Source organism: Saccopteryx bilineata, chromosome 7 (assembly GCF_036850765.1).
Source record: "Saccopteryx bilineata isolate mSacBil1 chromosome 7, mSacBil1_pri_phased_curated, whole genome shotgun sequence".
NCBI classification, from domain to species: Eukaryota; Metazoa; Chordata; class Mammalia; order Chiroptera; family Emballonuridae; genus Saccopteryx; species Saccopteryx bilineata.
The window spans coordinates 67,937,416-67,950,283 of NC_089496.1; the positions used below are offsets into that span (position 1 = coordinate 67,937,416).

At 58.6% G+C, this 12,868-nt stretch overlaps 1 protein-coding gene across 18 annotated transcripts in view; it reads left to right on the forward strand.

The window, feature by feature from the left end:
* Window positions 1–10,277, forward strand: part of AKAP13 (A-kinase anchoring protein 13) — a 287,475-nt gene extending 277,198 nt beyond the window's left edge. For 12 of the 18 annotated variants that reach the window (XM_066239247.1, XM_066239252.1, XM_066239253.1 and 9 more), the window contains 4 exons: window positions 1,563–1,613; window positions 2,208–2,657; window positions 5,074–5,413; window positions 6,128–10,277. In XM_066239247.1, coding sequence (XP_066095344.1) covers window positions 1,563–1,613; window positions 2,208–2,657; window positions 5,074–5,413; window positions 6,128–6,177 — 891 coding nt within the window. In that variant the 3' untranslated portion in view covers window positions 6,178–10,277. The remainder of the gene's footprint in view (window positions 1–1,562; window positions 1,614–2,207; window positions 2,658–5,073; window positions 5,414–6,127) is intronic. The other 6 variants (XM_066239251.1, XM_066239254.1, XM_066239259.1 and 3 more) reach the window with 1 other exon arrangement.
* Window positions 10,278–12,868: the final 2,591 nt, after the last annotated feature.

Below are 12,868 nucleotides of genomic sequence, written 5' to 3' on the forward strand. Positions count from 1 at the left end.
TTTCTGCTAGCCTTTTCTCACACATAACCCATGTTTGTGTGTCTGCGCTTGTGTGAGCGTGAGGGTAATAAACAGTGTCACACCGCTTGTGTCACTGCTTTCCCACCTTCGTATCCTAAGCTTTTTTCTCACACATCAGACGCATGTCCTTGAGTGTATTTATCCGATGTGCTCAGTCACGGTGCGTGCTGTGATGTCGTGTGCCGGGGTTCACGTGGTCACCCCCCCTCGCTCCACCGTTTTGCTTCCTGTGCAGTGCAGCCCAGAGGTCCTGCCCGGGCCTGCTGGCTCTGCACGCGCACCGCTGCCAGGAGGAAGGGCGTGCACAGCGCGTCCCTGCCTGTCAGCACGAACGCCTCCTGTCTTTCTCTCACCAGCAGCGGGGGTTTCCATTTATTACTTTATTTTATTTTTAACTTACCTATTGATTTTAAAAGAGAGGAAGGGAGAGACAGAGACTCAAATATTGATCTGTTCCTGTGTGTGCCCTGACTGGGGACAGAGCTGGCAACCTAACCATCTGGGCTGTCCGGCCAGGGAGAGTTTCATTTTTTTAACTGATGTTTTATTGATTTGATGACTTTAAGTGGTTTTTTTTATTTGGCTCTTACTTGATTTCAAATAAGGCTAAATCATTTTCAGTATGTCACACTATCAACCATTTGTACGTCTTCCTTTATAAGTTGCTGGTTTGCGTTCCTGGCCTGTTTTTCTGAGTGTGTTCATTTCTTAACTCTGTATGAGGTTCTTTAAATGAAAGATTTTTGTTGCTTGGCTTTCTTTTCAGTTTGTCCTTTTAGCCTCTTAATTTTACATAGCGAACGTTGAAAATTGGGGTGTATGGTTTCTTCCATTGCATTTGCCTTTATATATATATAATTATTGATTTCAGAGAGAGGAAAGGAGAGAGCAAGGGAGGAACATCTAACATCTCCTGTATGTGCCCTGACTGGGGACCAAACCGGCAACCTCCACGCCATAGGAGCATGCTCTAACCAACCGGCCAGGGCGTGCATCTGCCTTTGAAAAGCATTTCCTGTTTCAAGATTAGAAAAATATTCTCCTATTTTCTTATAGCTCTTTTGTGGTCCTATCATACACACAAACACGCACAAACATATAAATCTATTTGATTGCTTTCTGTGTGAACCAGATTTTTTCCAAAGATTTAACCAGTTGTCTCAACAATTCATTGACTGTTTCTCCCTGTGGATTTAGAAATGCTCCTTATATCATATACCAGATTCTTACAGTGTGCTTCACGGCTCTGCTCTTTAGATTGTGCGTGTGTCATTTCTGTGCCAGTCATTCTAAACAGCTGGAGTTTTACGATACATTTTACTGCGTGCTGACGTTCCTCCCGCACAGAGCTGTTTGCTTGGTCTTGTTTTGTTTTTTTTGGCTCACGTGAACCTGCTTCTTCTCTTTGGTGCTTTCAGTTTGAAAATATTTAGTTCAAGTGCAAACCCCTTGCTGTGTTGGGAGGTTACCTGGGGGGGGAGGGGCAGAGAGGCGGGGTGGGGACCGCAGCCCTGATGTGGCGTTTCCCTGTTCCTCTGCAGCAGCTCGTCCAGAGCATCGTCCACCTGCACGAGCTGCTCAGCATGCTGCAGGTGCGTGCCTTCCTCTTACTCTCCACTGCTTTCCAGAACCTCGCGAAGGGTGCGCTGTTGGGCGGCCTGGTGCCAAAGGTGCATGTGGGTAATCAGGACCTTAGTGTAAAGGAGGCTGTTCGCGAGGTGAGAGGTCACAGCACAGCAGTTACAGTGCCGCTGACCTTCTGAGACAGGGATTGATGAACAGGGTGAACCGCAAGCCCAGAGTTGCCCACATGCTCTGGGGGTGGCCGTTTGCCTCAAGAGCTGTGGAGTGACAAGGAATTTCCCATTCTCCATCGCTGTGTACCTGGGTGGCGTGCCACTCCCAAAACAACTCCGCTTTGGCACTTCCTGGGAATGCCCACCAGTTCCACTCAGTTCTGAGCCTGAAGATGTAACCATCCTTCCCGCTCCCACCTCCAAAACACTAAAGTCCCCACCCAGTGCCTGCAGACAGTACGACACCCGCGCCCCGCAGCAGTGACACCCCTGGGTGACAGCACGAGGCAGGGTGCGCACTGTTGGGGACCGCAGCCCCGGTGCGGGCTGGGGGCGCAGGAAGCGCCGTCCTCCGGCTGGGGTGCAGCTATCCCGGACGTGTCTCCTTAGGGCGTGGTGTTGCAGCAAGACAGCTACATCGAGGACCAGAAGCTGATGCTCAGCGAGCGGGCGCTCACGCGCAGCGCCTCCAGGCCTAGCTCCCTGGTCGAGCAGGAGAAGCAGCGCAGCCTAGAGAAGCAGCGCCAGGACCTGGCCAACCTGCAGCGGCAGCAGGCGCAGCACCTGGACGAGAAGCGCCGGCGCGAGCGCGAGTGGGAGGCCCGGGAGCGCGCACTGCAGGAGCGCGAGACGCAGCTGGCGCAGCGCGAGGAGGAGGTGCGGCGGGCGCGGCAGGACCTGGAGCGCGACCGGGAGGAGCTGCAGCAGCGCAAGGGCGCCTACCAGCATGACCTAGAGAGGCTGCGTGCTGCCCAGAAGCAGCTGGACAGGGAGCAGGATCAGCTGAAGCGCGAGGCCGAGCGGCTGAGCCAGCGGCCAGCTGACCGCACTGCCTGCCAGGTAGGGGTCCAGGGAGGAGTGTGTGCTGTCCCTCTCTGCCAGGTTGGGGTCCGGGGAGGAGTGTGTGCTGTCCCTGTCTGCCAGGTTGGGGTCCCGGGTGGGGGAGGAGCGTGCGCTGTCCCGGTCTGCCAGGTTGGGGTCCGGGGTGGGGGAGGAGCATGCGCTGTCCCGGTCTGCCAGGTTGGGGTCCGGGGTGGGGGAGGAGCATGCGCTGTCCCGGTCTGCCAGATTGGGGTCCGGGGAGGAGTGTGTGCTGTCCCGGTCTGCCAGATTGGGGTCCGGGGAGGAGTGTGTGCTGTCCCGGTCTGCCAGGTTGGGGTCCGGGGTGGGGGAGGAGCGTGCGCTGTCCCGGTCTGCCAGGTTGGGGTCGGGGTGGGGGAGGAGCGTGCGCTGTCCCGGTCTGCCAGGTTGGGGTCGGGGTGGAGGAGGAGCGTGCGCTGTCCCGGTCTGCCAGGTTGGGGTCGGGGTGGAGGAGGAGCGTGCGCTGTCCCGGTCTGCCAGGTTGGGGTCGGGGTGGGGGAGGAGCGTGCGCTGTCCCGGTCTGCCAGGTTGGGGTCGGGGTGGAGGAGGAGCGTGCGCTGTCCCGGTCTGCCAGGTTGGGGTGGGGTGGGGGAGGAGCGTGCGCTGTCCCGGTCTGCCAGGTGGGGTCCCGGGTGGGGGAGGAGCGTGCGCTGTCCCCGTCTGCCAGGTTGGGGTCCGGGGTGGGGGAGGAGCATGCGCTGTCGTCTGCCAGGTTGGGGTCCGGGGTGGGGGAGGAGCGTGCGCTGTCCCCGTCTGCCAGGTTGGGGTCCCGGGTGGGGAGGAGCGTGCGCTGTCCCCGTCTGCCAGGTTGCGGTCCGGGGTGGGGGAGGAGCGTGCGCTGTCCCCGTCTGCCAGGTTGGGTGGGGTGGGGGAGGAGCGTGCGCTGTCCCTGTCTGCCAGGTGGGGTCCCGGGTGGGGGAGGAGCGTGCGCTGTCCCGGTCTGCCAGGTTGGGGTCGGGGTGGGGGAGGAGCGTGCGCTGTCCCCGTCTGCCAGGTTGGGGTCGGGGTGGGGGGGAGCGTGCGCTGTCCCCGTCTGCCAGGTTGGGGTCGGGGTGGGGGGGAGCGTGCGCTGTCCCCGTCTCCCAGGTGGGGTCCCGGGTGGGGGAGGAGCGTGCACTGTTCCCGTCTGCCAGGTGGGATCCGGTGCTGGGTAGTGGTAGTGGTCCAGGGAAGAGTGTTCGGTGTGCCTGTCGCTGCCTCGCCACGTGACAGCAAGCATCGGGAAAGAACACAGAGGCACAGGGCTGTCTGTGGAGAGTCTTGTCTTACACTGAAAGGGCAAGAGAAGCTGCTGAGGAGAGGGAAGGGCTGGGGACGTGGTCAGGTGGTGACGGGCACTCCCCAGCGTGTCTGAGCTGGCGGTCTTCCCACTGGCCCATGGGCAGCCCCTCCGCTCTGTGCCACACAGACAGGCCCCACCTGTGGGCACCTGTAGCTGGTGGGGACCGCACCAAGGAGAAGGGACCGACCACACAGTGGCTGGGTCACCAGGCAGCAGGAAGTGGCCTGATGTGTGCCATGTGGAATGGATGGGGGGTTACAGGGAAGCACGCCCCCTACGGGGTGGGGAATCACTTGTCTGTGGAGAGGCTGTTTGTGCTGAGCTGCTGGGAGCTCCTTTCTCTGTGAGCAGTGGCTGCCTGTCAGGGAAGGCTTTCCCCTACAGTACGTAGACTGCACATGCTCCCAGTGCAGAGTCAGTGAGACTACGGGGTGGTCCTGGGACACGACGCTCGTGGCTGGCAGAAAGCCTGGGCACGCACAGACTGCCTGTCTAGTTACTCATGTCATGTTGCTATTTGATTGATTGCTTGACCCTGGACTGTGAAACAGTTAGACTACCGTCTCCTAGGAAGACAGCTCTGTGTCCTGCAGAGGCCGTCACGCAAGGCGGGGCAGCACAGGGCTCTGCACTGCTCTGGTGACTCGGGCTCCTCCCGCCACCACGGCACAGTGCGGGAGGTAGGCCGATCTTCTCGTCTTGCGGTGTCTTTGGTGGAGCCTTTGGCTAGAAACTGGGGATAAACTTCACTCCCCGCCTAGCTTCTGATTCTGGCCTGAACAGGCCTCCGGACCCCTTTAGCCCTGAAGTGATCCCTGTACGAGTCAGTGTGCAGACCAGCAGCCCCCCCCCCCCCGTTTCCTCAGGGCGGGGGTCCCCTTAGCTGCTTCATTCAATGTCCTGTTACTTCTCTATGATGCTGACTTGTCAAGTGCGTGCAGTAAAAATAGTAATGGTGTCAAAGGTGGTATTTTTAACGCTTCCGTAAGTACTGCTAGGGGAGGGCAGTCAAGGAGTCTTTCTGCACGGAGGACAGGGAGTCCTGGCACACGGGTCGTGATGAAGCCGCCAGCTGACCTCAGGCCCTGAGTGACCTCTCCTCTTGCACCCAAGCAGGTGTCACAACAACACACCAAGCTGCTGCGGATCCCCTCCTTCCTGCCCAGCCCCGAGGACGCCTCCTTGCCACCTGCACCCTCAATATCCAAGTCTGGGTCGTTGGACTCAGAACTCTCAGTGTCCCCCAAGAGGAACAGCATCTCTCGGACACACAGAGATAAGGGGCCTTTCCACATACTGAGCTCCAGCAGCCAGAGCAGCCGGGGCCCCGAGGGCCCAAGCCAGACCCCAGCGCCCGGCGCCTCCTCCCGCCTGTTTGGGTTAGCAAAGCCAAAGGACAAGGACAAGAAGGAGAAGAAGAAGAAGAGCAAAGGCGGCCGCGCTCAGCCCGGGGGTGAGTCACACGCCGTGTCCCTGCGGCCTCTGGTCCCTGGGTCCTGACGAGGGCAAACAGATGGTAGTGACAGGGGACAGGTTAACGAAAGGGGCAGTTTGGGGGCGTCAAGGCCACACGGCCTTCTTTCTCACTGAGCCCACTCGCTCTGCCCACAGAGGTGGGACTGGCCTCAGCAGCGTCGGCAGCACGTGTGCGTGGAGTGAGGCCGGGCTGCGTTTCAGCCCTTTGTGATCTAAGGAATGCAAACCCTTAACGGGGCAGTTTCGGTCTCCCTGCCCTTCTGGGCCACGTCCAGGAATGATTGTGGTTACTCGTGCCCAGGGAGCGTTTCTGGGCTCACACCAGCTCCTCAGTGACCATGGGAAGGAGGCAGTGAGAACTCCAGGACAGACGGGGGACGGAAGCTCAGCAGGGAATGTGCATGCCCACCGTGGTCACAGCTAGTGACCAGTCACTGGGCAGGGCCCCCTCGCCCAGAGCTGCCTGGCCGCTCCTCGTTAGGGGTGCGTCTCCCTCTGCAGGAGGGAGGGTTTGCATCTGGTTGGGAGCAGCAGGCGCCTCCTTTTATAGAGCCACTCGAGGACCCGGCCTGCAGCAGCTACGGCCCACCTGCCTGGCGCCTGTTTGCACCTCAGAAGACTTGTGTTGGGGGGGGGGGGCGAGGTCAGTCTTTATTCTGAATTTCTCTTTCCGTCTTGCTCCTAATTGCAGATGGCCCTGCATCAGAAGTGCCCGCAGAGGGTGAAGAGATCTTCTGCTGACCGTTTACTCCACTGGCCAAGTCACCAGCCCACACCCCGCTGTCCCTGCGTGCCCACCTTCTTACGTTGACACCGTGCCTTCAGCGTCCACTCCTGCGCTGGCCCGGTCGTGCACCCAAGGGACAAGCGGTCCCGAGTCTGGGGTGGGTCAGGAGGCCTTGGACTTTCCCGCCCTGGTGACAGGCAGTGGCACGCGGGCAGATGGGGGCCAGCTCTGCTCAGGACACTGCACCAAAGCCGTGTCCCCGGAGTTCAGGCGATGGGCTGGGATGTGTCAGGAAGTCCTAAAAGCGGAAAGAATGTTTCCAAGTGAGGTATGAGATGCTGGCGGCCTTGAGGCGGCAGGTGGTGTGGACTTGCTGTGTGTTCACGTACAGCGGCCCGTCTGCGCGTGCACGGCTGAGGGACACGGCTCGTCCCAGACGCATGGCTCAGGCACGGGTGCTCGGCACCCCACCTGCTGGTCCACGGGGTGTCACCCACCCACCCGCCTCACCCTGTGAGTGTGTGTGCCTTATGACAGTGTAGAAGGGCTGACACACATTTGTCGAAACCAGGTAGGAAAGACATGGTGTGGCTAAGATGCACGTGAGCTGCACGGCCTTGATTCTGCTGTTCCTGTTACATGCCAAGAAAGGATCTCATTTCATTAGTCAGTTCCGGGTGAAATTCTACACTAGCTTTCCAAGATGCATGCCCACATATTCTGGGCAAAGATGAAGTAGAGAGGCCTCCTCACCGTCACCCCACAGTGTGACACTTTTTGGTTGTCACTGACCATGTAGAAGTGGCCACGGCCTTCTGACAGTATTCCTGAGGCCTCACAATGGCCCCCCAGAGGAAGCTGTTCCTTTGGGCCCTCCCTGTAGGGACAGCTGTCCTGTTGGCGCTCCACTAAGGGTGGCCACCTGCTTCTCCCGCAGCGAGCTTGTCCCCCCCGTCCCAGGACAGTGGCCAAGAAGTAGGCTCAGGTGAAGGTGTGAGCATGGACATAGGGGTGTGCACCAGTATGGACGAGAGGAGTGATCCAGGTGTGGCCGGGAAGGTTCTCATTCTGTGTCAAGAGGCTTTGGCAACATTCAGTCCATTTCTTAAAATGTTTTAAAAATCTAAAGGTCTCTTGGTGACTGTACTGTGCCCCTTGAAGATGCCGCAGATGCTGCCGTGTTTTATGTTCTTCTTTTCCTTCTGTGTTTGGGCCGTGTTTGCTTTCTGCTTGTCCCAGCTCAGCAGGTGCAGGATGGTCCGCGGGGGACGTTCCCTTCGAGGCCCCACACACCTGCCCAGCCGGTCGCTCCCAGGAGTGGGGACTCTGGGAAGTTCCTGCCTCATGCAGCCTTTGAGTCCTGCTTCCTGCTCCACAGAGCATGGGTCTCTGACCATACTTTTTAACAAACAACAACCTGTAACTTGGTGCTTGTGGTGAATTGCAAGCTGGCCTTGCAGATGGAGATATTTATCTTTCAGTTTATTTGAAAGAGGTCTGGTTTAAAATGGTTAGCTTAGATTTGTTTTATTTATTGAGTGTGTGCGTGTGCGTGTGCGCATGTGTGTGTGAAAGGGTGAACATACTATCCCACGGTTTCAGCTGATCACTGCGAGGAGGCCGGGCGGCCGGCTGCCTCCCCCTCGTGTCCCAGTGCCTGGAGGCCCAGAGGAACGGAGGTGTGGGGGGGGGGCGTGCCTCCCCCACACTCACACTCCACCTCATTCTTTGATCAGGGGATGTCTTCTTGCTTGAGTTAAGAAACTTGCCACCTGTGAGGGACATCTGCCTGTTTTTGTCACGGAGATTTATTACCCTCTGTAACAGACTTTAGGGAGAAAAAAGAAACATCTGATTTTTCTCTTGAAACCGTAATATATACTCCATCCTCCTTCCCCCCAAAGACCCCAGACCTCCCGCCACCTGTCCCCTCAGCTTCAAGTGACTGCCACGGCAGCCCTGGCTGTCCTCAGAGCTGCATGGAGCCCAGCTATCTGTCCTTGCCACTTGCTGGAGTCACCCTGAGGCTCTGTGTCACACAGAGCAGTGATTTGCGGGAAGGGGAGGCCCTGGCCCATGAGGACCCACATTCTTCTCCCTGGGGGTCGGCATGGGCCAGGCCGCCCTGCGCTCTGGACTCGGGGGGCACGACCCCGGGAGTAGGCTGTCCGCACGCTCATCACAGAGGTGCTGTGGCGCTGTTCTGTCTCAGACTCCCAGGCCTGTGCGGCTCCATGTGTCTGTCACCTGTCACCTCCACCACCTCTGCCTTGTGAACTTGGGGTTTTGCTGCTGTGCTTGTGCCTATGACCTTCAGAACTGCGTTGGTCTCTGAGTCTAAGCCCTGTCTGTGTCCTGTCCCTGTGCTGTCCCCACACGAGGAAGCTGTACTTCCGCAGCAAGTCCAGGAAGTCAGATGCCAGCACTGTGTGTGAGTTTGGGGGGTGGAAGAGACATCTCCCGAGTTCCCAGGTTTCCAGAACCTGGTGAGTGTAGGAAGGAGGGTATGTCTTCTCTTAGTACATCATCTCAGTGATTGTCACCTAGTTGGGTGACATGTGTACTTTATATGCTGTCGTCAGCTGGCTTTGTGTCTGTTAGCTGTTTTCTTTGAAAATGGAGAGGGTTAAAAACATGCCCGTTGCCAAAGTTCAGCCTTTGCCAACATTCCCTCCTCTGCCCCATGAGAGACATCTGTGGGCAAGAAGTCTGTGTCAAATTGTTTTTTGGAAAGGTACGAATCTTACCTTTTTTCCTCTGAAGTCTCAGGGTAATACCACTGAAAGGGGTCCCTTTGCTCACTGTCACCTGTTCCTTTCCCAGTCCTCTGGCGGTGGCAGAGTGGGCAGATGTGTCAGACCCTTGGGGTTTGTTGGGGGGTATAGTGTTTGGGGGTTTAATATAGGCTCTGCCTTAAAGACCAGAACTTGATCCAGAAGTCACTGTTCACAGAAGTTTCTGTTTCATCCTTTTGTCTCTGAGGTTCATTTTCCATAGCTGTTTCTCCTTCCCAGGGACGTTGGTGCTGACAGAGCAGGGGTTTGCTCCTGGGCTGATGGGTGGCCAGCGAGCATGGGGAGGGGTTAGAGACGGTCCTGGTGGAGTGAGGGGACACCGTCCCCCCAACTCCCGCCACGCCCGGATGCCCCTGGGATGTGGAGGAAGGAGGTGGCGGAGCGAGAGCTGCGAGCCTGCCTTCCCTCAGCAGGACCGTGGGACACACGACTGAGGTCCCGACCGGCAGGTCCCCACCCAGCACGGGGCTCCCGTTGACCCGCGGCCACAAGGAAGGGCCAGGAGTTTGTTTCGTTTGCGTTTTCCTCTCTTCCACTGTAGCTTCACATTCCCAGTCAGCCAGAGCTCTGGAGTCTGCTGCCTGCTGGTCAGGTTTTAAAATGAAAAATGTTTTAATGCTGCCAGAAGTGGGGGGAAAAAAAGGCTTCTTCCCATGTCTTCATCTAATTTAACTTGTCAAAAGGACAGGCCCTGGAATTGCTTCTCCATCTCGCCGTTTAAAGATGGGTGAGCCCCAGTGGTTAAAGTCTCGGCTGCCAGGGCCCACGGCCTGAGCTGACCGGCCCCAGTCGCCCAGTCGAGCGGCCTACGTGGCGGTGGGGGGGGGCTCCCCGCTATGTGCGCGCCCCGCCCCCGTCCTCTGCATGCCCCCTCCGCCCCGTGTGAACCCCTCTGCCCTCCGCAGCCGCCTGACCGGAAGGGCAGCGCCAGCACTGACGGGGCCCTGCCCTGTGGTCACGGTTCAGCCTGTGGTTTCCGGAGGGTCCCGTCCCTTGGGCACGGGCGACGCAGGGGTGCAGGCGGGCGGCGCGCACACCTCATACCTCTGCTCTCGTGTCTCGTTTCAGACTCTGTGCGGACGTTTCTGTGCTAAAGCCTGTTAAGTAAGAAGGGGGTTAAGACCCAAATGCTGTATATTAATTTGTAATTATGTATAAAGTAAAGCAGTTTTAAACTGTAAAGGGTTTTTTTCAGTGTGTTTCCTGGAATTTTGCCACAACATACTGGCTTTGTATTTTATTTATCTCCCTGTCTAGTTATCAGCTTCAGATTCTTGTAAAGTCCCCTCGACCTTCCAATAAAATAAATGTTCTCTTAAGTCTTGACTGGCTGATGTGTTCCGTCTGTCGGGGCTTCCGGAGGGCTCAGGACACGCCGGGTCCTGGGCCGGGGCCGCCCCTCCCCCACGGCTCCACTTCGGAGTCAGGACGGAACCAAGAGGATGGCCTGAAGAACTAAGCGGCTTCTTGGGGACTCCACTCTTTTCTTGCGGCCAGGACCAAAAGCCCACGGGGTGCCAAGTGTCAAGAAGTCCTTCCAGTTAAATCGACATAGCAAAAAAGGCCCTTTGCTATAGATTCAACGAAGTGAAAAGATTAATGTGATTTGCTTTTCTTTACCAACTTGTTTCACCCCACCATCTTCCTCACCCCCGCCAAACAGTGATTGTCCAAACCTGATTCAAAAAGGAAAACAAAACCGTATCTGCCTAGCTCTGCAGGGAGTGCCTGGCTCTGGTCGCAGGGGGCCGGGCACTGCCCTGAGTAGTGGCCAAGATGCGCCGGAGGAGCTGCTGCCGCCCCGCCTGTGGGGCCCTGCGCCCCCCCTTCCCTCCACGCCTGCTCTCGAGCCTGAGACTGTCTACCGGGAAAGGCCGCCGAGGCCCTGGGGATCATGCCACACGGTGTCATGCAGAGTGGCGGGATGTGGGCATGGGCACGAGAAGCCCCTGACGCAGCGATGGAGAACGCCCCCACCCTCCCATCCAGAATGCTGACTCGCTTCCCCTTTTCAGTGAACTTGGAAGTCCACCAATTTCTTAAAAGGCTTCTCCAGTCTTGGCAGTTGCTGCCCCCACAAGCCTGTCACAGTCACGCTGGTCTTGTCATCCACTCACTGCCACGGCAGCGGCAGCCAGCCCCCTACCCTCCTGAACCCCCGTCCCACTCACACCGCAGCAGGGCCCAGAGAGCAGTTCCCAGGGCCTCCCCTGGTCCCTGGGTCTGAGCCAGGGACAGAGGCACAGGCTCTGTCTAGGAGGCAGCAAGGGTGAGGAGGAACCATCCATCCTCCAGGGCTCCGAGAATACTGCTGTGTCAGCGGGCCTCGGGTCAGCTCGGGGGTGGTGAGGTGAGCCCGGGTGCTGCCCTGCTGTTCTGGGGTTGTCCCGAGAGGAGGCTCCGTGGGAGAGGGGGCCAGGGCTTGGGGGACGTTTGTGTGCGCCCCAGACTCAGGGAGTGCAGGCTGCAGGATCCCACTGGCCTCCCCACCCCGCCCTCACCCAGGTCCCCATGGGCAGTTGGTGTTCAAGTTACAGCCTGGCCTGTGCCCAGGCCACCCTGGCCGCCTTTCATATGCCGATGGCTGCTCTGCACAGCCAGGAATAGTCCCCACTGAAGTTCAGGTGCTCCTCCCCCCCGGCCTTTGGGAAACTTTCCTTTCCTGGGAAACTAGCTGGGGGGTCGTGGGTGGGGAGAGGCCCCGGGAAGGCTTCCGTGGGAGCATCCACCGGGGAGGGGGGGCGACTTGCCCAGGCTCCTGGGAACAGACCAGCTGAAAGCCAGGCCTGCTTTGTTCTTCCTTCCTCCTTGCCCCTTCGATTGGAGGGTCCCCGACCTTCCCACCCCACCCCCTTCAGAGTTGGCACTGGGCAGTTGCCTGGACAACCTGGTTCTCCCCAGCACTGCCTTGTCCCTCCTACCAGAGGAGGGAACATAGGCCGTCTGCAGCACGCTCTGCGAGAAGCCCCGCTGTCTGGAGGAGTTTGGACATGGGCCCCGGGAGCCCCACGCCAAGGGGACTGTGGACAAGGGCTGAGCCCCATGCCAAGGGGTCTGTGGACCAGGGCCGAGAGACTGTGGGGCCATTGGCCTCCCAGAGAGCCTCAGGAAGCCACAGCAAGTTTCCTAATTGTGCCTGTGCTTTCCAAGTAGGAGTGAGGTCCCGAGTGCAGCAACCCTGTCCGCAGGGTGCTCGTAACAGGAAGATCCAGGGCCAGGGGGAGGGGCAGTGTGCCAGGAGGGAGCCTGCAGCCTCTGCTGACACTCGGCCGGCCGCCATCGCCCTGTGGCCAGAGCCAACAGGAAACGTGTCTCCAGTGGGGTTTCTTTCAACTCCCCCAAAATTCTGGACTGCTTTCTAGTCCTAGTTCCCTTTCTAACACACAAGTCACTCGGCGGGAAGCTTACGTTATGATGGGGCAAAGGGAGTTGCCATTGTTGAAGTCTAGTAGCCTCTGTACAGACCTGAGGAGAAAGGGACCTCACAGAGGAGTCACCACGCACGGGAGCTGGAGAAGTTCCCCCTGGGCCTGACACCCAGCGCGTCCCCACCCCCTGCCCTGCGACCTGGGCTCAGCTGGTGGATAAGAGCAGTGTTTTCTGAGGCCTGAGCTGGACCCGAGCACAGCGCAGACTCCTGGGAAGGGACAGGCCTGGCAGAGACACTGACCTGCAGGGGCGCCTGGCCTCGCTCTTTCCTGGGCGCAGTCTGGAGTGCCCAGTCTGTACCAGCTACAGGCACGGAAGGGGAGCAGGTGACTGAGCGCTACGGGGTGCTGACTGCTGGAGGAGCCACACCCGCCTTACTGTGCTTATTGTCACAAATGTCACCTGGGAGCTCCCAGCACTTCCATGGGTGCATGGAGACGAACGGAACTATTTTCGACTGAGAGCTCATGACACAGGTTTT